General features: G+C 40.9%; 4 protein-coding genes across 4 annotated transcripts; 2 read left to right on the top strand and 2 right to left on the bottom strand.

Annotated features, from left to right (window-relative positions):
* The first annotated feature begins 5 nt into the window (after positions 1-5).
* On the top strand, positions 6-2,304 carry LOC137582733 (major heat shock 70 kDa protein Ab-like). The gene has a single exon (XM_068297385.1). The coding sequence runs from the start codon at positions 217-219 to the stop codon at positions 2,143-2,145; it is 1,929 nt and encodes a 642-aa protein (XP_068153486.1). The 5' UTR covers positions 6-216; the 3' UTR covers positions 2,146-2,304.
* A 7,086-nt stretch (positions 2,305-9,390) lies between these two features.
* Positions 9,391-11,691, bottom strand: LOC137582752 (major heat shock 70 kDa protein Ab-like). Its single transcript, XM_068297409.1, has one exon. It carries the CDS (start codon positions 11,476-11,478, stop codon positions 9,550-9,552), a length of 1,929 nt encoding a protein of 642 aa, XP_068153510.1. The 5' UTR covers positions 11,479-11,691; the 3' UTR covers positions 9,391-9,549.
* Positions 11,692-14,152: 2,461 nt separating this feature from the next.
* On the bottom strand, positions 14,153-16,453 carry LOC137582705 (major heat shock 70 kDa protein Ab-like). Its single transcript, XM_068297345.1, has one exon. The coding sequence runs from the start codon at positions 16,238-16,240 to the stop codon at positions 14,312-14,314; it is 1,929 nt and encodes a 642-aa protein (XP_068153446.1). The 5' UTR covers positions 16,241-16,453; the 3' UTR covers positions 14,153-14,311.
* Positions 16,454-19,268: 2,815 nt separating this feature from the next.
* On the top strand, positions 19,269-21,567 carry LOC137582704 (major heat shock 70 kDa protein Ab-like). Its single transcript, XM_068297344.1, has one exon. It carries the CDS (start codon positions 19,480-19,482, stop codon positions 21,406-21,408), a length of 1,929 nt encoding a protein of 642 aa, XP_068153445.1. The 5' UTR covers positions 19,269-19,479; the 3' UTR covers positions 21,409-21,567.
* Positions 21,568-23,614: the final 2,047 nt, after the last annotated feature.

Genomic DNA, 23,614 nt, shown 5'->3' with positions numbered 1-23,614 from the left:
GCAAGCGAAGTGATACATCACAGAAACAAGCAAAACAAAACAAGCGACTAGCTGAACAAGCTAAGCAACTGAAAAACATTAAACGTTAAAAGCGAACAACTAAAATTGTTTAAACAAACTAAAAAGTAAACAAGTTAATTTACAAATTCAAGCAAAACAGAATCATTCAAGAAGTAAATTATCCAAGTAAAGCAACAAGAAAAACAAAGGAAAAAAATGCCTGCAATCGGAATAGATTTGGGTACCACGTTCTCCTGCGTGGGTGTCTATCAACATGGAAAGGTGGAGATTATAGCCAATGACCAGGGCAATCGGACGACGCCCAGTTATGTGGCATTCACCGACTCGGAGCGCCTGATAGGCGATGCCGCTAAGAACCAGGTGGCCATGAATCCAAGGAACACAGTATTCGATGCTAAGCGTTTGATAGGCCGCAAGTACGACGATCCCAAGATAGCGGAGGACATCAAGCACTGGCCATTCAAGGTGGTCAGCGATGGAGGCAAGCCCAAGTTGGGAGTTGAGTTTAAAGGCGAGTCGAAGCGTTTCGCGCCCGAGGAGATTAGCTCGATGGTGCTGGCCAAGATGAAGGAGACAGCCGAGGCATATTTGGGCCAGAGCATCACAGATGCAGTCATCACAGTGCCAGCCTACTTCAACGACTCCCAGAGACAGGCTACCAAGGATGCTGGCCATATTGCTGGTCTAAATGTGCTGAGAATCATTAACGAGCCAACGGCGGCGGCTTTGGCCTATGGCCTGGACAAGAATCTGAAGGGAGAGAGGAATGTGTTGATATTCGACTTGGGAGGCGGTACTTTCGATGTTTCCATTCTAACTATTGACGAAGGATCTCTGTTTGAGGTTCGGGCCACTGCCGGCGACACACATCTTGGCGGAGAGGACTTTGACAACCGACTAGTGACACATTTGGCCGATGAATTCAAGCGCAAGTACAAAAAGGACCTGCGGTCAAATCCACGGGCACTGCGGCGCCTTCGCACAGCGGCTGAACGTGCCAAGCGCACCCTGTCATCCAGCACAGAAGCCACCATTGAGGTGGACGCATTGTTCGAGGGACATGACTTCTACACTAAAATAAGTCGTGCCCGTTTTGAGGAGCTGTGTGCCGACCTCTTCCGCAATACTTTACAGCCTGTGGAGAAGGCTCTAAATGATGCCAAGATGGACAAGGGACAAATCCATGACATTGTACTTGTGGGCGGCTCCACCCGGATTCCCAAGGTGCAGAGCCTGCTCCAACAGTTCTTCAACGGAAAGAGTCTGAACCTCTCAATCAACCCAGACGAAGCTGTGGCATATGGAGCTGCTGTCCAAGCTGCTATTCTCAGTGGCGACCAGAGCGGCAAGATCCAGGACGTTCTTCTGGTGGATGTGGCACCACTCTCACTTGGCATAGAAACTGCTGGCGGAGTTATGACCAAATTGATCGAACGCAATTGCCGGATCCCCTGCAAGCAAACCAAAACCTTCTCCACCTATGCCGACAATCAGCCTGGAGTTTCTATTCAAGTCTACGAGGGCGAACGAGTGATGACCAAAGACAACAATGCCCTGGGAACCTTCGATCTATCTGGAATTCCTCCGGCACCTAGAGGCGTTCCCCAAATAGAAGTCACATTCGACATGGATGCCAACGGAATACTCAATGTCACCGCTAAGGAGATGAGCACGGGCAAGGCCAAGAATATCACGATCAAGAACGACAAGGGACGTCTGTCGCAAGCTGATATCGACCGAATGGTGAACGATGCGGAGCGTTATGCCGATGAGGACGAGAGACAGCGCCAACGGATCTCTTCCCGCAACAGCTTGGAGTCTTACGTTTTCAACGTGAAACAGGCTGTGGAGAAGGCCAGTGCCGACAAGCTCAGCGAGACAGACAAGTCCTCTGTTATTGAAAAGTGTGACGAGACCATTAAATGGCTGGATACTAACACCACAGCCGAAAAAGAAGAGTTCGATCACAAACTGGAGGAGCTCACCAAACACTGTTCGCCGATCATGACACGAATGCATCAGTCTGCCAGTCAGCCGGCCGGATCTGGATCTGGTGGCAACTGTGGTCAGCAGGCTGGAGGATTTGGTAGCTACTCTGGACCCACTGTTGAGGAAGTCGATTAAGCCAAAGAGATTCTTTATCATAGATATTTAAGTTTTTGAGACTGAAGTTGGTTGGTTAATCATTCCAAATTACTAGACTTATCTTAGAAGAATAATAAATTATTGTATTGTTTTAAGTTAGCAACAAATTCATAAATATATTTAAATTATTGAATCAAAGTTGAAACACAAATGTCTTTTTTTTTTTTCATCACTATCAACTGAATCTGGAGAAGATCCGCGAAATGTTGTGGGGGTATTGTGCATTGTTCGGTGAAACTGGATTCAGACAATATGTCCATCGCCTCCCAAACACAGAATATCAACCTAACCACACTCTAAAGACAGTAAAACATGGTGGATTGAAAATATCAATATGGGCCTGCTTTTCATATGCCGGAGTAGGCCCTACCACATGATTATTGGGATTATGGATGCAAATGTATACGTGGATATACTAGCTGTTTTAGCTAATAACGGGTTCACAACCAAGTATTAGTTCATAAGGAAAATAATAAATTTAATAGATGAACTTATAAACTAAATTTAGATGTCACATTTAACATTATCGATTTTTGCTGCTATTATTTTAAACAGGGCAATTTCGGCGTTTTTATACCCTTGCAGAGGGTATTATAAAATTGGTCAGATGTTTGTAACGCACAGAAGGAGACGTTTCCGACCCCATAAAGTATATATATTCTTGATCAGCATGAGAAGCTAAGTCGATATAGCCATGTCCGTCTGTCCGTCTGTCCGTCTGTCCGTCTGTCCGTCTGTCCGTCTGTCCGTCGGTGCGTACGCGTTTTACTCAGCCATCTTAAGAGCTATCGGGATGAAATTTTTTTTGGGAGCTTTTTTTTACCCGGGTGAGATAAAGTATGAAAATCTTTGGGATCGGACTACTATATCATATAGCTCTGGAACAAAAATTTTTGCAAAAATTGGAGTATCCCCATGAAATTCACCAATATAATAGAATTTGATATAAAATCTCAGATCCCAAAATTTGACCCTGATCGGATAAATAGAACACAAGTTACAGTCTATATAAATCGGTTCAATCGCTGCCGGCAGCTCTGCTTGCTGCCTACTACGTCATCATCAAATAAACAGAGCACATGCATACACACACAGACGCAACGCTACATAAACTGTATGTGTATGCGTGCGTTGCTTTGCTTAGGGAATGAGGGAAGAAGAAGAACAAATTGTACATAGTATGAAGAGTAAAATTGTTTTGTTTGTACATATATTGATGAATTTTTTTTTGGACATGTAAAATTATTATTGTCAAGGACTGCAAGGGTATATAAACTTCGGCATAGCCGAATTTAACTTCTTTGATATTTATCATTATACCCTTGCAAAAAGGGTATATTAATTTTGGTCAGAAGTGTGCAACGCATAGAACGAAGCATCTCCGACCATACAAAGTATGTACATTCTTGATCAGCCGTCTGGATCAACGCAAACTCCTCCTAGACCGTAAGAGCTACAGAGCTGAAACACACATACACATAGGCTTGTATATACTGCAGGGGTTGTATATCTCGGATTCAGCCGGATTGGACCACTATATCATATAGCTCCCATACAAACCCCAAAGTCACGAACAGTGACTTTTCTCAATAACTTCGTTATTTTCTATGCATTTACGGTAAAACTTAATATTAGAGAGTTTATTATGCCTATAAACTACTGTGCCAAATTTGATCAAGATCGGGTGACAATATCATATAGCTCCCATAGGAACGATCGGTGGAAAACAGTGACTTTGATCAATATCTTCGTTATTTCCTATGATTGTAGGCCATTCTTTCGCAAACATAAGCCTTTTTAGATAAAACGTTCTTCCACATTGATGGCTAATAAGTAAGGAAAGAGTTACCAAAAAAGTAGCAAGGGTATACAAACTTTGAAGTTGGTCGAAGTTAGACCCGGCCCTCTGGTTTTTACATACGAAGTGTAAAATTGCCGAGCACACATACTGTAAATAAAAATTGCTCGCCAATGTGGGAAATCACAGAAAAAAGGTTACTATCCACCTGACTTTTAAAATCGATCAAGATTCCAGGGATGCTGTTTCTTCAATATGAGGCTCGAATGAAATGTGCAGAGCACATGGCGTATACGTAACGTGTGTTAGAGAATTTAGGTTAATGGTAAGAAAATCGCTTATAAAATTACCAAAAAATGATTTAACACGCATTGTACTTTGAATTCAGACTTTCAATTAATGTATTACGATAATGTAAAAACCATTTATTAACAAAAAACTATTTTGTTTTCTATTATACTCACAATGGGAAAAATTTGAATTTTTAAGGGAAAAGTAATATCTTTTCTTAATCGAAAAATAGTAACAAACAATAGAGCAATAGAGCAGGCAGCCTTCTTGGCTTCATTAAACGTTGGGCCAAAGAATTTGATGATCCCCTATGTAACAAAGGTTTCATACACTTCGTTAGTTCGCCCTACTCTAGAATATTCCTCGCCAGTGTGGAACCCGCAATATGATGTTCACCAGCGTTGTATTGAATCGGTACAGAAGCAATTCCTTAAGTTTCGGGGTCTTCGCCTACCTTCTTATTCTGACAGACTTCTTCTTATTAATCTTACTTCACTTTATAACCGTAGGCTTGTTTTTGGCATTCTCTTTCTCCATGAACTAGTCAACGGCGAAGTCATTTCTACCAATTTACTAGATACGCTATATTTTTGTGTTCCCTCACGTCAGACCAGAAACTTTTTTCCTATTCACCTTAGTAAATGTCTGACCAACTACTCTCTTCACTTTTCTCACATTATCTCTCCTCATCTTTCTGTCACTTCTCTTCGCGCTATACTTTTTAATCATCTACAGCGAAACCAATGAAAATATTCTGGACTTGGATTGGCTGCAACTCATCCCTGACCACATTGGCTGTGAATCGGGGCATAGCTGGCACCTTGTGCAAATAAAATACCTCCACCGGGTCGGTGATGTTTAGTTGTGTATAAATCTAAGCTACCTTCTTCATTTAATTACTATTTATCTTTAGCTTAAGCTTTTTCGTCGACTGCTGTGTTAGTTGACGTAAATAAATAAATAAACCAGAGGGCCGGGGCTAACTTCGACCGCTTCAAAGTTTGTATACCCTTGCAACTTTTTTGGTAACTCTTTACTTACCTATTAGCCATCAATGTGGAAGAACGTTTTATCTAAAAAGGCTTATGTTTGCGAAAGAATGGCCTACAATCATAGGAAATAACGAAGATATTGATCATTGTCACTGTTTTCCACCGATCGTTCCTATGGAAGCTATATGATATAGTCACCCGATCTTTATCAAATTCGGCACAGTCATTAACAGATATATTAAACTAACAAATGTTTAATTTGAAAGCAATCGTGGTAAAAGTAATGAAGTTATTTACAAAAGTCACTGTTTTCGACCGATGGGAGCTATATGATATAGTCACCCGATCTTGATCAAACTTGGCACAGTCATTAACAGATATACTAAACTAACAAATGTTTAATTTGAAAGCAATCGCGGTAAAAGTAACGAAGTTATTTACAAAAGTCACTGTTTTCGACCCATCGTTCCTATGGGAGCTATATGATATAGTCACCCGATCTTGATCAAATTCGGCACAGTCATTAACAGATATATTAAACTAACAAATGTTTAATTTGAAAGCAATCGCGGTAAAAGTAACGAAGTTATTTACAAAAGTCACTGTTTTCGACCGATCGTTCCTATGGGAGCTATATGATATAGTCACCCGATCTTGATCAAATTTGGCACAGTCATTAACAGATATATTAAACTAACAAATGTTTAATTTGAAAGCAATCGTGGTAAAAGTAATGAAGTTATTTACAAAAGTCACTGTTTTCGACCGATCGTTCCTATGGGAGCTATATGATATAGTCACCCGATCTTGATCAAACTTGGCACAGTCATTAACAGATATACTAAACTAACAAATGTTTAATTTGAAAGCAATCGCGGTAAAAGTAACGAAGTTATTTACAAAAGTCACTGTTTTCGACCGATCGTTCCTATGGGAGCTATATGATATAGTCACACGATCTTGATCAAATTTGGCACAGTCATTAACAGATATATTAAACTAACAAATATTTAATTTGAAAGCAATCGCGATAAAAGTAACGAAGTTATTTACAAAAGTCACTGTTTTTGACCGATCGCTCCTATGGGAGCTATATGATATAGTCACCCGATCTTGATCAAATTTGGCACAGTAGTTTATAGGCATAATAAACTCTCTAATATTAAGTTTCACAATAATAGCACAGAAAATAACGAAGTTATTGCGAAAAGTCACTGTTCGTGACTTTGGGGTTTGTATGGGAGCTATATGATATAGTGGTCCAATCCGGCTGAATCCGAGATATACAACCCCTGCAGTATATACAAGCCTATGTGTATGTGTGTTTCAGCTCTGTAGCTCTTACGGTCTAGGAGGAGTTTGCGTTGATCCAGACGGACGGACATGGCTATTTGAACTCGTCTCGTCGTGCTGATCAAGAATATATATACTTTATTATTGTGTGGTGGGAGATGCTTCGTTCTATGCGTTGCACACTTCTGACCAAAATTAATATACCCTTTTTGCAAGGGTATAATAAAGTGGGGGCTTTTAAGGTAAGGAACAATCCCGTACCATTAACTTGTTAATGTATGTAAATGCTTTGATAAACCTCTATATTCGATTCGATTCGCTTCCATATTTGATTGCCTAATTCTTTTGAACTCTTCTGGAGTAATCTGTCTGCACGGCAATTGATTTCAAAACCAACCTAATTTACTCTCTAATAAGGTCAATTGACTTACAGTATACAAAATTTATTGGTTTTGGTAAAGTTTCCAGCTTCATCATGAAATCTTTTTGTGTTCTGGTTTTATCATAGTTACATTTATTAGGAGTTAATGGCAAGAACCAAAAAAGTTTCAGTCCCAAAATATATATACAATTTTAAGCTTAATGTGCTTCTGTGCATTCTCCGATCCTTGAATCAGGACTCCTGAGGCACTCGCCTAAAAACCCCCTAAAACATTTAATTTAAACAAAAAACTTTGTTTGAGCGGGGCTTCAGGTCAATCTTACTGATTTATTTGTAAGATTTTAAATTCTAGGCAGCACAAAAGGTGAGCAGGTTGTCTGTATAGCTATTTCAAGAACCACCAAGTTCTATCATCAGCAGACTTCGCTAAAGAATCCACAATTGTAATGGCCATACCATATCTTCAACGCTAAAAGTAGTTGAGAATTCAAACTACATGAAGCGAAAAAAGAACGGCAAAGCTTGCAACTGCAGATTCCACCTTTTTTGTGTGCATACCCCTGGGCGCCAGCTGAATTAGTGTAAAGGGCTTCGCCTTAACCAACTAATCGTCGCGCCCAAATATTTTGTAATAGTATATTGTACTATATGCAAAAAAGAGGGAAGCCCCGCTCAAACAAAGTTTTTTGATTAACATCAATAAGGTCGAAATCTAGACAAACATTTAATTTAAATCTAAGAAATAAAATAAATTGTACAAAAATTTTCAAATTCGCGAAATTTTCAAATTTTATGAAATGTATAAATATGAACAATATGGAAATGTGAAGATCAATCTCATTGCTAAAAACTGTAATTTTTTCCGTTTCAAATTATTTGGAAAAAGAATGCTGATAATAGAAGCTCTGACAAATTGTATATAAGAGCAGAAACGAATCAAAAAGAACTATTCTCGATTTCAATAATGAATTTTATTAAAATAGCACTCGTGTCATTTTTAGTAGCACTGGTCATAGTTGGAACCACTGCTCCAGCAGTCCCAATATGCAGACAGTGCGATCCAACAAATCCAATGGATCCTGATTGCCGTCGCGATTTGCAAGCATGTAAATCGCAAACTTTTGCTGAAAAGGCTATGAATATAGCCGGTCCCGTTGCATGTATCACCACGGCCGGTCACGGATGTCATACTTTGGCATATTCTATGAATTATGGTACAAGTATGCTCGAAGACGCCTGGAATGCAGTTTTCCATCCTGAGAAAAGGCTATACATTCCACAAGAAAATGAAAATTAAATAAAAAATTGTTGCCAGCAGCGTTTGAGCACAGCCCATTTATATTGAATGCATCTTTTGTTCAGTTTGATCAGCAGTTCGCAACGCATTGAAGGAAGCATTTCCGACCATATAAAGTGTAGATATTCTTGATCAGCACGACATGCCTGTCCGTCCGTCCGTGTGGATCAACGCGAACTTCTCCTAGCCCGTTAAAGCTATTGCGTGTGGTCTTGCATATACTGCACAGTTTATATCTCGCAATCAGACTCAGCCGCATCGGACTACTGTATCATACAGAAACGTTTCTATATAACTTCGTTATTTTTTGAGCTATTGTGGTAAAAGGTTATATTGGTGAGTTTATTACGCCTAAAATCTACTGTGCCTAATTTGATCAATAATATTAAGTTTCACGATAATAGCACAGAAAATAACGAAGTTTTTGATAAAAGTCACTGTTCGAGACTTTGGGGTTTGTATGGGAGCTATATGATATAGTGGTCCGATCCGGCTGAATCCGAGATATACAACCCCTGCAGTATATACAAGCCTATGTGCAAAATTTCAGCTCTGTAGCTCTTACGGTCTAAGAGGAGTTTGCGTTGATCCAGACGGACGGACATGGCTATTTGAACTCGTCTCGTCGTGCTGATCAAGAATATATATACTTTATTATTGTGTGGTGGGAGATGCTTCGTTCTATGCGTTGCACACTTTTGACCAAAATTAATATACCCTTTTTGCAAGGGTATAATGATAAAAACGCCGAAATTGCCCTGTTTAAAATAATAGCAGCAAAAATCGATAATGTTAAATGTGACATCTAAATTTAATTTATAAGTTCATCTATTAAATTAATTATTTTCCTTATGAACTAATACTTGGTTGTGAACCCGTTATTAGCTAAAACAGCTAGTATATCCACGTATACATTTGCATCCATAATCCCAATAATCATGTGGTAGGGCCTACTCCGCCATATGAAAAGCAGGCCCATATTGATATTTTCAATCCACCATGTTTTACTGTCTTTAGAGTGTGGTTAGGTTGATATTCTGTGTTTGGGAGGCGATGGACATATTGTCTGAATCCAGTTTCACCGAACAATGCACAATACCCCCACCACATTTCGCGGATCTTCTCCAGATTCAGTTGATAGTGATGAAAAAAAGGACATTTGTGTTTCAACTTTGATTCAATAATTTAAATATATTTATGAATTTGTTGCTAACTTAAAACAATACAATAATTTATTATTCTTCTAAGATAAGTCTAGTAATTTGGAATGATTAACCAACCAACTTCAGTCTCAAAAACTTAAATATCTATGATAAAGAATCTCTTTGGCTTAATCGACTTCCTCAACAGTGGGTCCAGAGTAGCTACCAAATCCTCCAGCCTGCTGACCACAGTTGCCACCAGATCCAGATCCGGCCAGCTGACTGGCAGACTGATGCATTCGTGTCATGATCGGCGAACAGTGTTTGGTGAGTTCCTCCAGTTTGTGATCGAACTCTTCTTTTTCGGCTGTGGTGTTAGTATCCAGCCATTTAATGGTCTCGTCACACTTTTCAATAACAGAGGACTTGTCTGTCTCGCTGAGCTTGTCGGCACTGGCCTGCTCCACAGCCTGTTTCACGTTAAAGACGTAAGACTCCAAGCTGTTGCGGGAAGAGATCCGTTGGCGCTGTCTCTCGTCCTCATCGGCATAACGCTCCGCATCGTTCACCATTCGGTCGATATCAGCTTGCGACAGACGTCCCTTGTCGTTCTTGATCGTGATATTCTTGGCCTTGCCCGTGCTCATCTCCTTAGCGGTGACATTGAGTATTCCGTTGGCATCCATGTCGAATGTGACTTCTATTTGGGGAACGCCTCTAGGTGCCGGAGGAATTCCAGATAGATCGAAGGTTCCCAGGGCATTGTTGTCTTTGGTCATCACTCGTTCGCCCTCGTAGACTTCAATAGAAACTCCAGGCTGATTGTCGGCATAGGTGGAGAAGGTTTTGGTTTGCTTGCAGGGGATCCGGCAATTGCGTTCGATCAATTTGGTCATAACTCCGCCAGCAGTTTCTATGCCAAGTGAGAGTGGTGCCACATCCACCAGAAGAACGTCCTGGATCTTGTCGCTCTGGTCGCCACTGAGAATAGCAGCTTGGACAGCAGCTCCATATGCCACAGCTTCGTCTGGGTTGATTGAGAGGTTCAGACTCTTTCCGTTGAAGAACTGTTGGAGCAGGCTCTGCACCTTGGGAATCCGGGTGGAGCCGCCCACAAGTACAATGTCATGGATTTGTCCCTTGTCCATCTTGGCATCATTTAGAGCCTTCTCCACAGGCTGTAAAGTATTGCGGAAGAGGTCGGCACACAGCTCCTCAAAACGGGCACGACTTATTTTAGTGTAGAAGTCATGTCCCTCGAACAATGCGTCCACCTCAATGGTGGCTTCTGTGCTGGATGACAGGGTGCGCTTGGCACGTTCAGCCGCTGTGCGAAGGCGCCGCAGTGCCCGTGGATTTGACCGCAGGTCCTTTTTGTACTTGCGCTTGAATTCATCGGCCAAATGTGTCACTAGTCGGTTGTCAAAGTCCTCTCCGCCAAGATGTGTGTCGCCGGCAGTGGCCCGAACCTCAAACAGAGATCCTTCGTCAATAGTTAGAATGGAAACATCGAAAGTACCGCCTCCCAAGTCGAATATCAACACATTCCTCTCTCCCTTCAGATTCTTGTCCAGGCCATAGGCCAAAGCCGCCGCCGTTGGCTCGTTAATGATTCTCAGCACATTTAGACCAGCAATATGGCCAGCATCCTTGGTAGCCTGTCTCTGGGAGTCGTTGAAGTAGGCTGGCACTGTGATGACTGCATCTGTGATGCTCTGGCCCAAATATGCCTCGGCTGTCTCCTTCATCTTGGCCAGCACCATCGAGCTAATCTCCTCGGGCGCGAAACGCTTCGACTCGCCTTTAAACTCAACTCCCAACTTGGGCTTGCCTCCATCGCTGACCACCTTGAATGGCCAGTGCTTGATGTCCTCCGCTATCTTGGGATCGTCGTACTTGCGGCCTATCAAACGCTTAGCATCGAATACTGTGTTCCTTGGATTCATGGCCACCTGGTTCTTAGCGGCATCGCCTATCAGGCGCTCCGAGTCGGTGAATGCCACATAACTGGGCGTCGTCCGATTGCCCTGGTCATTGGCTATAATCTCCACCTTTCCATGTTGATAGACACCCACGCAGGAGAACGTGGTACCCAAATCTATTCCGATTGCAGGCATTTTTTTCCTTTGTTTTTCTTGTTGCTTTACTTGGATAATTTACCTCTTGAATGATTCTGTTTTGCTTGAATTTGTAAATTAACTTGTTTACTTTTTAGTTTGTTTAAACAATTTTAGTTGTTCGCTTTTAACGTTTAATGTTTTTCAGTTGCTTAGCTTGTTCAGCTAGTCGCTTGTTTTGTTTTGCTTGTTTCTGTGATGTTATCACTTCGCTTGCTTGAATTGAATTGCTGCGAAGAGAAATTGTCGGCCCTATTTATACCTGGCCGCTCTCTTTCGGAAACTTCGAGGCGTTCTCTTCTCGAACTCTCTCGAACAATCGACAGATTGATGTGAGTGTGAAAGGGAGAGAACATATCTGGCCCGCAATATGTACTGCTGAGAGGGTGGAAATTTCTCAAAAGTATTTTTTCTCTTTTTTTCTACCTACCTCAACAATCATTGCCAATTAATATTAGATTTTAGGTTCTGGAAGATTCCTTCGTGCTTTGGTTTGGTTTTGATTATAATTAAGGTCTTTGGTGGCTTTAGATGTGACACTTTTTTCTGCTGATCTCAACTCACGTGAGTTAAAGTTTAAACAAGTTTTGCGGTCGTTGACCGATTGTGAATAGTGGGATCTGATATTTTTATGAATGGGCTGCAATACATACATATTTATGTATGTATGTATGTACATGTACATACATATGTAGTTATGTATGTACATACATACATATGTGCTCATTTGTATATGAATGTATGTATGTATGTAAATCGGAACCGGATTAATTTATGAATTGAACCTAATTTAATAGTTCAAATTTTATTTACTCTGAAAGGAAATGAAGAAGATTGTTACATACATATATGAAATTTTATTCGATTATTGTGTTTTTTAACATTTATTTGTAACAGGATTCTTGAACTTATTTTTTAACAGTTTGACAACAAGCTAAAATATCCTACAAACTTCCATGAAGAGGTCGATAATGCAATTCCATAAACACCAAATGGTCTAGTCAAATCATTTGCCCTCAGAGGGTCAACATGAAGATCAATCTCATTGCTAAAAACTGTAATTTTTTCCGTTTCAAATTATTTGGAAAAAGAATGCTGATAATAGAAGCTCTGACAAATTGTATATAAGAGCAGAAACGAATCAAAAAGAACTATTCTCGATTTCAATAATGAATTTTATTAAAATAGCACTCGTGTCATTTTTAGTAGCACTGGTCATAGTTGGAACCACTGCTCCAGCAGTCCCAATATGCAGACAGTGCGATCCAACAAATCCAATGGATCCTGATTGCCGTCGCGATTTGCAAGCATGTAAATCGCAAACTTTTGCTGAAAAGGCTATGAATATAGCCGGTCCCGTTGCATGTATCACCACGGCCGGTCACGGATGTCATACTTTGGCATATTCTATGAATTATGGTACAAGTATGCTCGAAGACGCCTGGAATGCAGTTTTCCATCCTGAGAAAAGGCTATACATTCCACAAGAAAATGAAAATTAAATAAAAAATTGTTGCCAGCAGCGTTTGAGCACAGCCCATTTATATTGAATGCATCTTTTGTTCAGTTTGATCAGCAGTTCGCAACGCATTGAAGGAAGCATTTCCGACCATATAAAGTGTAGATATTCTTGATCAGCACGACATGCCTGTCCGTCCGTCCGTGTGGATCAACGCGAACTTCTCCTAGCCCGTTAAAGCTATTGCGTGTGGTCTTGCATATACTGCACAGTTTATATCTCGCAATCAGACTCAGCCGCATCGGACTACTGTATCATACAGAAACGTTTCTATATAACTTCGTTATTTTTTGAGCTATTGTGGTAAAAGGTTATATTGGTGAGTTTATTACGCCTAAAATCTACTGTGCCTAATTTGATCAATAATATTAAGTTTCACGATAATAGCACAGAAAATAACGAAGTTTTTGATAAAAGTCACTGTTCGAGACTTTGGGGTTTGTATGGGAGCTATATGATATAGTGGTCCGATCCGGCTGAATCCGAGATATACAACCCCTGCAGTATATACAAGCCTATGTGCAAAATTTCAGCTCTGTAGCTCTTACGGTCTAAGAGGAGTTTGCGTTGATCCAGACGGACGGACATGGCTATTTGAACTCGTCTCGTCGTGCTGATCAAGAATATATATACTTTATTATTGTGTGGTGGGAGATGCTTCGTTCTATGCGTTGCACACTTTTGACCAAAATTAATATACCCTTTTTGCAAGGGTATAATGATAAAAACGCCGAAATTGCCCTGTTTAAAATAATAGCAGCAAAAATCGATAATGTTAAATGTGACATCTAAATTTAATTTATAAGTTCATCTATTAAATTAATTATTTTCCTTATGAACTAATACTTGGTTGTGAACCCGTTATTAGCTAAAACAGCTAGTATATCCACGTATACATTTGCATCCATAATCCCAATAATCATGTGGTAGGGCCTACTCCGCCATATGAAAAGCAGGCCCATATTGATATTTTCAATCCACCATGTTTTACTGTCTTTAGAGTGTGGTTAGGTTGATATTCTGTGTTTGGGAGGCGATGGACATATTGTCTGAATCCAGTTTCACCGAACAATGCACAATACCCCCACCACATTTCGCGGATCTTCTCCAGATTCAGTTGATAGTGATGAAAAAAAAAGACATTTGTGTTTCAACTTTGATTCAATAATTTAAATATATTTATGAATTTGTTGCTAACTTAAAATAATACAATAATTTATTATTCTTCTAAGATAAGTCTAGTAATTTGGAATGATTAACCAACCAACTTCAGTCTCAAAAACTTAAATATCTATGATAAAGAATCTCTTTGGCTTAATCGACTTCCTCAACAGTGGGTCCAGAGTAGCTACCAAATCCTCCAGCCTGCTGACCACAGTTGCCACCAGATCCAGATCCGGCCGGCTGACTGGCAGACTGATGCATTCGTGTCATGATCGGCGAACAGTGTTTGGTGAGTTCCTCCAGTTTGTGATCGAACTCTTCTTTTTCGGCTGTGGTGTTAGTATCCAGCCATTTAATGGTCTCGTCACACTTTTCAATAACAGAGGACTTGTCTGTCTCGCTGAGCTTGTCGGCACTGGCCTGCTCCACAGCCTGTTTCACGTTAAAGACGTAAGACTCCAAGCTGTTGCGGGAAGAGATCCGTTGGCGCTGTCTCTCGTCCTCATCGGCATAACGCTCCGCATCGTTCACCATTCGGTCGATATCAGCTTGCGACAGACGTCCCTTGTCGTTCTTGATCGTGATATTCTTGGCCTTGCCCGTGCTCATCTCCTTAGCGGTGACATTGAGTATTCCGTTGGCATCCATGTCGAATGTGACTTCTATTTGGGGAACGCCTCTAGGTGCCGGAGGAATTCCAGATAGATCGAAGGTTCCCAGGGCATTGTTGTCTTTGGTCATCACTCGTTCGCCCTCGTAGACTTGAATAGAAACTCCAGGCTGATTGTCGGCATAGGTGGAGAAGGTTTTGGTTTGCTTGCAGGGGATCCGGCAATTGCGTTCGATCAATTTGGTCATAACTCCGCCAGCAGTTTCTATGCCAAGTGAGAGTGGTGCCACATCCACCAGAAGAACGTCCTGGATCTTGCCGCTCTGGTCGCCACTGAGAATAGCAGCTTGGACAGCAGCTCCATATGCCACAGCTTCGTCTGGGTTGATTGAGAGGTTCAGACTCTTTCCGTTGAAGAACTGTTGGAGCAGGCTCTGCACCTTGGGAATCCGGGTGGAGCCGCCCACAAGTACAATGTCATGGATTTGTCCCTTGTCCATCTTGGCATCATTTAGAGCCTTCTCCACAGGCTGTAAAGTATTGCGGAAGAGGTCGGCACACAGCTCCTCAAAACGGGCACGACTTATTTTAGTGTAGAAGTCATGTCCCTCGAACAATGCGTCCACCTCAATGGTGGCTTCTGTGCTGGATGACAGGGTGCGCTTGGCACGTTCAGCCGCTGTGCGAAGGCGCCGCAGTGCCCGTGGATTTGACCGCAGGTCCTTTTTGTACTTGCGCTTGAATTCATCGGCCAAATGTGTCACTAGTCGGTTGTCAAAGTCCTCTCCGCCAAGATGTGTGTCGCCGGCAGTGGCCCGAACCTCAAACAGAGATCCTTCGTCAATAGTTAGAATGGAAACATCGAAAGTACCGCCTCCCAAGTCGAATATCAACACATTCCTCTCTCCCTTCAGATTCTTGTCCAGGCCATAGGCCAAAGCCGCCGCCGTTGGCTCGTTAATGATTCTCAGCACATTTAGACCAGCAATATGGCCAGCATCCTTGGTAGCCTGTCTCTGGGAGTCGTTGAAGTAGGCTGGCACTGTGATGACTGCATCTGTGATGCTCTGGCCCAAATATGCCTCGGCTGTCTCCTTCATCTTGGCCAGCACCATCGAGCTAATCTCCTCGGGCGCGAAACGCTTCGACTCGCCTTTAAACTCAACTCCCAACTTGGGCTTGCCTCCATCGCTGACCACCTTGAATGGCCAGTGCTTGATGTCCTCCGCTATCTTGGGATCGTCGTACTTGCGGCCTATCAAACGCTTAGCATCGAATACTGTGTTCCTTGGATTCATGGCCACCTGGTTCTTAGCGGCATCGCCTATCAGGCGCTCCGAGTCGGTGAATGCCACATAACTGGGCGTCGTCCGATTGCCCTGGTCATTGGCTATAATCTCCACCTTTCCATGTTGATAGACACCCACGCAGGAGAACGTGGTACCCAAATCTATTCCGATTGCAGGCATTTTTTTCCTTTGTTTTTCTTGTTGCTTTACTTGGATAATTTACTTCTTGAATGATTCTGTTTTGCTTGAATTTGTAAATTAACTTGTTTACTTTTTAGTTTGTTTAAACAATTTTAGTTGTTCGCTTTTAACGTTTAATGTTTTTCAGTTGCTTAGCTTGTTCAGCTAGTCGCTTGTTTTGTTTTGCTTGTTTCTGTGATGTTATCACTTCGCTTGCTTGAATTGAATTGCTGCGAAGAGAAATTGTCGGCCCTATTTATACCTGGCCGCTCTCTTTCGGAAACTTCGAGGCGTTCTCTTCTCGAACTCTCTCGAACAATCGACAGATTGATGTGAGTGTGAAAGGGAGAGAACATATCTGTCCCGCAATATGTACTGCTGAGAGGGTGGAAATTTCTCAAAAGTATTTTTTCTCTTTTTTTCTACCTACCTCAACAATCATTGCCAATTAATATTAGATTTTAGGTTCTGGAAGATTCCTTCGTGCTTTGGTTTGGTTTTGATTATAATTAAGGTCTTTGGTGGCTTTAGATGTGACACTTTTTTCTGCTGATCTCAACTCACGTGAGTTAAAGTTTAAACAAGTTTTGCGGTCGTTGACCGATTGTGAATAGTGGGATCTGATATTTTTATGAATGGGCTGCAATACATACATATTTATGTATGTATGTATGTACATGTACATACATACATATGTAGTTATGTATGTACATATGTACATACATATGTGCTCATTAGTATATGAATGTATGTATGTATGTAAATCGGAACCGGATTAATTTATGAATTGAACCTAATTTAATAGTTCAAATTTTATTTACTCTGAAAGGAAATGAAGAAGATTGTTACATACATATATGAAATTTTATTCGATTATTGTGTTTTTTAACATTTATTTGTAACAGGATTCTTGAACTTATTTTTTAACAGTTTGACAACAAGCTAAAATATCCTACAAACTTCCATGAAGAGGTCGATAATGCAATTCCATAAACACCAACTGGTCTAGTCAAATCATTTGCCCTCAGAGGGTCAACATGAAGATCAATCTCATTGCTAAAAACTGTAATTTTTTCCGTTTCAAATTATTTGGAAAAAGAATGCTGATAATAGAAGCTCTGACAAATTGTATATAAGAGCAGAAACGAATCAAAAAGAACGATTCTCGATTTCAATAATGAATTTTATTAACATAGCACTCGTGTCATTTTTAGTAGCACTGGTCATAGTTGGAACCACTGCTCCAGCAGTCCCAATATGCAGACAGTGCGATCCAACAAATCCAATGGATCCTGATTGCCGTCGCGATTTGCAAGCATGTAAATCGCAATTTTTTGCTGAAAAGGCTATGAATATAGCCGATCCCGTTGCATGTACGAATTATGGTACAAGTATGTTCGAAGACGCCTGGAATGCAGTTGTCCATCCTGAGAAAAGGCTATACATTCCACAAGAAAATGAAAATTAAATAAAAAATTGTTGCCAGCAGCGTTTGAGCACAGCCCATTTATATTGAATGCATTTTTTGTTCAGTTTGATCAGCAGTTCGCAACGCATTGAAGGAAGCATTTCCGACCATATAAAGTGTAGATATTCTTGATCAGCACGACATGCCTGTCCGTCCGTCCGTGTGGATCAACGCGAACTTCTCCTAGCCCGTTAAAGCTATTGCGTGTGGTCTTGCATATACTGCACAGTTTATATCTCGCAATCAGACTCAGCCGCATCGGACTACTGTATCATACAGAAACGTTTCTATATAACTTCGTTATTTTTTGAGCTATTGTGGTAAAAGGTTATATTGGTGAGTTTATTACGCCTAAAATCTACTGTGCCTAATTTGATCAATAATATTAAGTTTCACGATAATAGCACAGAAAATAACGAAGTTTTTGATAAAAGTCACTGTTCGAGACTTTGGGGTTTGTATGGGAGCTATATGATATAGTGGTCCGATCCGGCTGAATCCGAGATATACAACCCCTGCAGTATATACAAGCCTATGTGCAAAATTTCAGCTCTGTAGCTCTTACGGTCTAAGAGGAGTGCTATTTTAATAAAATTCATTATTGAAATCGAGAATAGTTCTTTTTGATTCGTTTCTGCTCTTATATACAATTTGTCAGAGCTTCTATTATCAGCATTCTTTTTCCAAATAATTTGAAACGGAAAAAATTACAGTTTTTAGCAATGAGATTGATCTTCATGTTGACCCTCTGAGGGCAAATGATTTGACTAGACCAGTTGGTGTTTATGGAATTGCATTATCGACCTCTTCATGGAAGTTTGTAGGATATTTTAGCTTGTTGTCAAACTGTTAAAAAATAAGTTCAAGAATCCTGTTACAAATAAATGTTAAAAAACACAATAATCGAATAAAATTTCATATATGTATGTAACAATCTTCTTCATTTCCTTTCAGAGTAAATAAAATTTGAACTATTAAATTAGGTTCAATTCATAAATTAATCCGGTTCCGATTTACATACATACATACATTCATATACAAATGAGCACATATGTATGTATGTACATACATAACTACATATGTATGTACATGTACATACATACATACATAAATATGTACATATGTATTGCAGCCCATTCATAAAAATATCAGATCCCACTATTCACAATCGGTCAACGACCGCAAAACTTGTTTAAACTTTAACTCACGTGAGTTGAGATCAGCAGAAAAAAGTGTCACATCTAAAGCCACCAAAGACCTTAATTATAATCAAAACCAAACCAAAGCACGAAGGAATCTTCCAGAACCTAAAATCTAATATTAATTGGCAATGATTGTTGAGGTAGGTAGAAAAAAAGAGAAAAAATACTTTTGAGAAATTTCCACCCTCTCAGCAGTACATATTGCGGGCCAGATATGTTCTCTCCCTTTCACACTCACATCAATCTGTCGATTGTTCGAGAGAGTTCGAGAAGAGAACGCCTCGAAGTTTCCGAAAGAGAGCGGCCAGGTATAAATAGGGCCGACAATTTCTCTTCGCAGCAATTCAATTCAAGCAAGCGAAGTGATACATCACAGAAACAAGCAAAACAAAACAAGCGACTAGCTGAACAAGCTAAGCAACTGAAAAACATTAAACGTTAAAAGCGAACAACTAAAATTGTTTAAACAAACTAAAAAGTAAACAAGTTAATTTACAAATTCAAGCAAAACAGAATCATTCAAGAAGTAAATTATCCAAGTAAAGCAACAAGAAAAACAAAGGAAAAAAATGCCTGCAATCGGAATAGATTTGGGTACCACGTTCTCCTGCGTGGGTGTCTATCAACATGGAAAGGTGGAGATTATAGCCAATGACCAGGGCAATCGGACGACGCCCAGTTATGTGGCATTCACCGACTCGGAGCGCCTGATAGGCGATGCCGCTAAGAACCAGGTGGCCATGAATCCAAGGAACACAGTATTCGATGCTAAGCGTTTGATAGGCCGCAAGTACGACGATCCCAAGATAGCGGAGGACATCAAGCACTGGCCATTCAAGGTGGTCAGCGATGGAGGCAAGCCCAAGTTGGGAGTTGAGTTTAAAGGCGAGTCGAAGCGTTTCGCGCCCGAGGAGATTAGCTCGATGGTGCTGGCCAAGATGAAGGAGACAGCCGAGGCATATTTGGGCCAGAGCATCACAGATGCAGTCATCACAGTGCCAGCCTACTTCAACGACTCCCAGAGACAGGCTACCAAGGATGCTGGCCATATTGCTGGTCTAAATGTGCTGAGAATCATTAACGAGCCAACGGCGGCGGCTTTGGCCTATGGCCTGGACAAGAATCTGAAGGGAGAGAGGAATGTGTTGATATTCGACTTGGGAGGCGGTACTTTCGATGTTTCCATTCTAACTATTGACGAAGGATCTCTGTTTGAGGTTCGGGCCACTGCCGGCGACACACATCTTGGCGGAGAGGACTTTGACAACCGACTAGTGACACATTTGGCCGATGAATTCAAGCGCAAGTACAAAAAGGACCTGCGGTCAAATCCACGGGCACTGCGGCGCCTTCGCACAGCGGCTGAACGTGCCAAGCGCACCCTGTCATCCAGCACAGAAGCCACCATTGAGGTGGACGCATTGTTCGAGGGACATGACTTCTACACTAAAATAAGTCGTGCCCGTTTTGAGGAGCTGTGTGCCGACCTCTTCCGCAATACTTTACAGCCTGTGGAGAAGGCTCTAAATGATGCCAAGATGGACAAGGGACAAATCCATGACATTGTACTTGTGGGCGGCTCCACCCGGATTCCCAAGGTGCAGAGCCTGCTCCAACAGTTCTTCAACGGAAAGAGTCTGAACCTCTCAATCAACCCAGACGAAGCTGTGGCATATGGAGCTGCTGTCCAAGCTGCTATTCTCAGTGGCGACCAGAGCGGCAAGATCCAGGACGTTCTTCTGGTGGATGTGGCACCACTCTCACTTGGCATAGAAACTGCTGGCGGAGTTATGACCAAATTGATCGAACGCAATTGCCGGATCCCCTGCAAGCAAACCAAAACCTTCTCCACCTATGCCGACAATCAGCCTGGAGTTTCTATTCAAGTCTACGAGGGCGAACGAGTGATGACCAAAGACAACAATGCCCTGGGAACCTTCGATCTATCTGGAATTCCTCCGGCACCTAGAGGCGTTCCCCAAATAGAAGTCACATTCGACATGGATGCCAACGGAATACTCAATGTCACCGCTAAGGAGATGAGCACGGGCAAGGCCAAGAATATCACGATCAAGAACGACAAGGGACGTCTGTCGCAAGCTGATATCGACCGAATGGTGAACGATGCGGAGCGTTATGCCGATGAGGACGAGAGACAGCGCCAACGGATCTCTTCCCGCAACAGCTTGGAGTCTTACGTCTTTAACGTGAAACAGGCTGTGGAGCAGGCCAGTGCCGACAAGCTCAGCGAGACAGACAAGTCCTCTGTTATTGAAAAGTGTGACGAGACCATTAAATGGCTGGATACTAACACCACAGCCGAAAAAGAAGAGTTCGATCACAAACTGGAGGAACTCACCAAACACTGTTCGCCGATCATGACACGAATGCATCAGTCTGCCAGTCAGCCGGCCGGATCTGGATCTGGTGGCAACTGTGGTCAGCAGGCTGGAGGATTTGGTAGCTACTCTGGACCCACTGTTGAGGAAGTCGATTAAGCCAAAGAGATTCTTTATCATAGATATTTAAGTTTTTGAGACTGAAGTTGGTTGGTTAATCATTCCAAATTACTAGACTTATCTTAGAAGAATAATAAATTATTGTATTATTTTAAGTTAGCAACAAATTCATAAATATATTTAAATTATTGAATCAAAGTTGAAACACAAATGTCTTTTTTTTTCATCACTATCAACTGAATCTGGAGAAGATCCGCGAAATGTGGTGGGGGTATTGTGCATTGTTCGGTGAAACTGGATTCAGACAATATGTCCATCGCCTCCCAAACACAGAATATCAACCTAACCACACTCTAAAGACAGTAAAACATGGTGGATTGAAAATATCAATATGGGCCTGCTTTTCATATGGCGGAGTAGGCCCTACCACATGATTATTGGGATTATGGATGCAAATGTATACGTGGATATACTAGCTGTTTTAGCTAATAACGGGTTCACAACCAAGTATTAGTTCATAAGGAAAATAATTAATTTAATAGATGAACTTATAAATTAAATTTAGATGTCACATTTAACATTATCGATTTTTGCTGCTATTATTTTAAACAGGGCAATTTCGGCGTTTTTATCATTATACCCTTGCAAAAAGGGTATATTAATTTTGGTCAAAAGTGTGCAACGCATAGAACGAAGCATCTCCCACCACACAATAATAAAGTATATATATTCTTGATCAGCACGACGAGACGAGTTCAAATAGCCATGTCCGTCCGTCTGGATCAACGCAAACTCCTCTTAGACCGTAAGAGCTACAGAGCTGAAATTTTGCACATAGGCTTGTATATACTGCAGGGGTTGTATATCTCGGATTCAGCCGGATCGGACCACTATATCATATAGCTCCCATACAAACCCCAAAGTCTCGAACAGTGACTTTTATCAAAAACTTCGTTATTTTCTGTGCTATTATCGTGAAACTTAATATTATTGATCAAATTAGGCACAGTAGATTTTAGGCGTAATAAACTCACCAATATAACCTTTTACCACAATAGCTCAAAAAATAACGAAGTTATATAGAAACGTTTCTGTATGATACAGTAGTCCGATGCGGCTGAGTCTGATTGCGAGATATAAACTGTGCAGTATATGCAAGACCACACGCAATAGCTTTAACGGGCTAGGAGAAGTTCGCGTTGATCCACACAGACGGACGGACAGGCATGTCGTGCTGATCAAGAATATCTACACTTTATATGGTCGGAAATGCTTCCTTCAATGCGTTGCGAACTGCTGATCAAACTGAACAAAAGATGCATTCAATATAAATGGGCTGTGCTCAAACGCTGCTGGCAACAATTTTTTATTTAATTTTCATTTTCTTGTGGAATGTATAGCCTTTTCTCAGGATGGACAACTGCATTCCAGGCGTCTTCGAGCATACTTGTACCATAATTCGTACATGTAACGGCACCGGCTTGCAAATCGCGACGGCAATCAGGATCCATTGGATTTGTTGGATCGCACTGTCTGCATAGCAGTGGTTCCAACTATGACCAGTGCTACTAAAAATGACACGAGTGCTATTTTAATAAAATTCATTATTGAAATCGAGAATAGTTCTTTTTGATTCGTTTCTGCTCTTATATACAATTTGTCAGAGCTTCTATTATCAGCATTCTTTTTCCAAATAATTTGAAACGGAAAAAATTACAGTTTTTAGCAATGAGATTGATCTTCATGTTGACCCTCTGAGGGCAAATGATTTGACTAGACCAGTTGGTGTTTATGGAATTGCATTATCGACCTCTTCATGGAAGTTTGTAGGATATTTTAGCTTGTTGTCAAACTGTTAAAAAATAAGTTCAAGAATCCTGTTACAAATAAATGTTAAAAAACACAATAATCGAATAAAATTTCATATATGTATGTAACAATCTTCTTCATTTCCTTTCAGAGTAAATAAAATTTGAACTATTAAATTAGGTTCAATTCATAAATTAATCCGGTTCCGATTTACATACATACATACATTCATATACAAATGAGCACATATGTATGTATGTACATACATAACTACATATGTATGTACATGTACATACATACATACATAAATATGTATGTATTGCAGCCCATTCATAAAAATATCAGATCCCACTATTCACAATCGGTCAACGACCGCAAAACTTGTTTAAACTTTAACTCACGTGAGTTGAGATCAGCAGAAAAAAGTGTCACATCT

The sequence above is a fragment of the Drosophila tropicalis genome, unplaced genomic scaffold (genome assembly GCF_018151085.1).
Source record: "Drosophila tropicalis isolate 14030-0801.00 unplaced genomic scaffold, ASM1815108v1 contig_859, whole genome shotgun sequence".
NCBI classification, from domain to species: Eukaryota; Metazoa; Arthropoda; class Insecta; order Diptera; family Drosophilidae; genus Drosophila; species Drosophila tropicalis.
The sequence above is the reverse complement of the archived record's forward strand: the minus strand, read 5'-3'. Positions and strand labels throughout refer to the sequence as shown.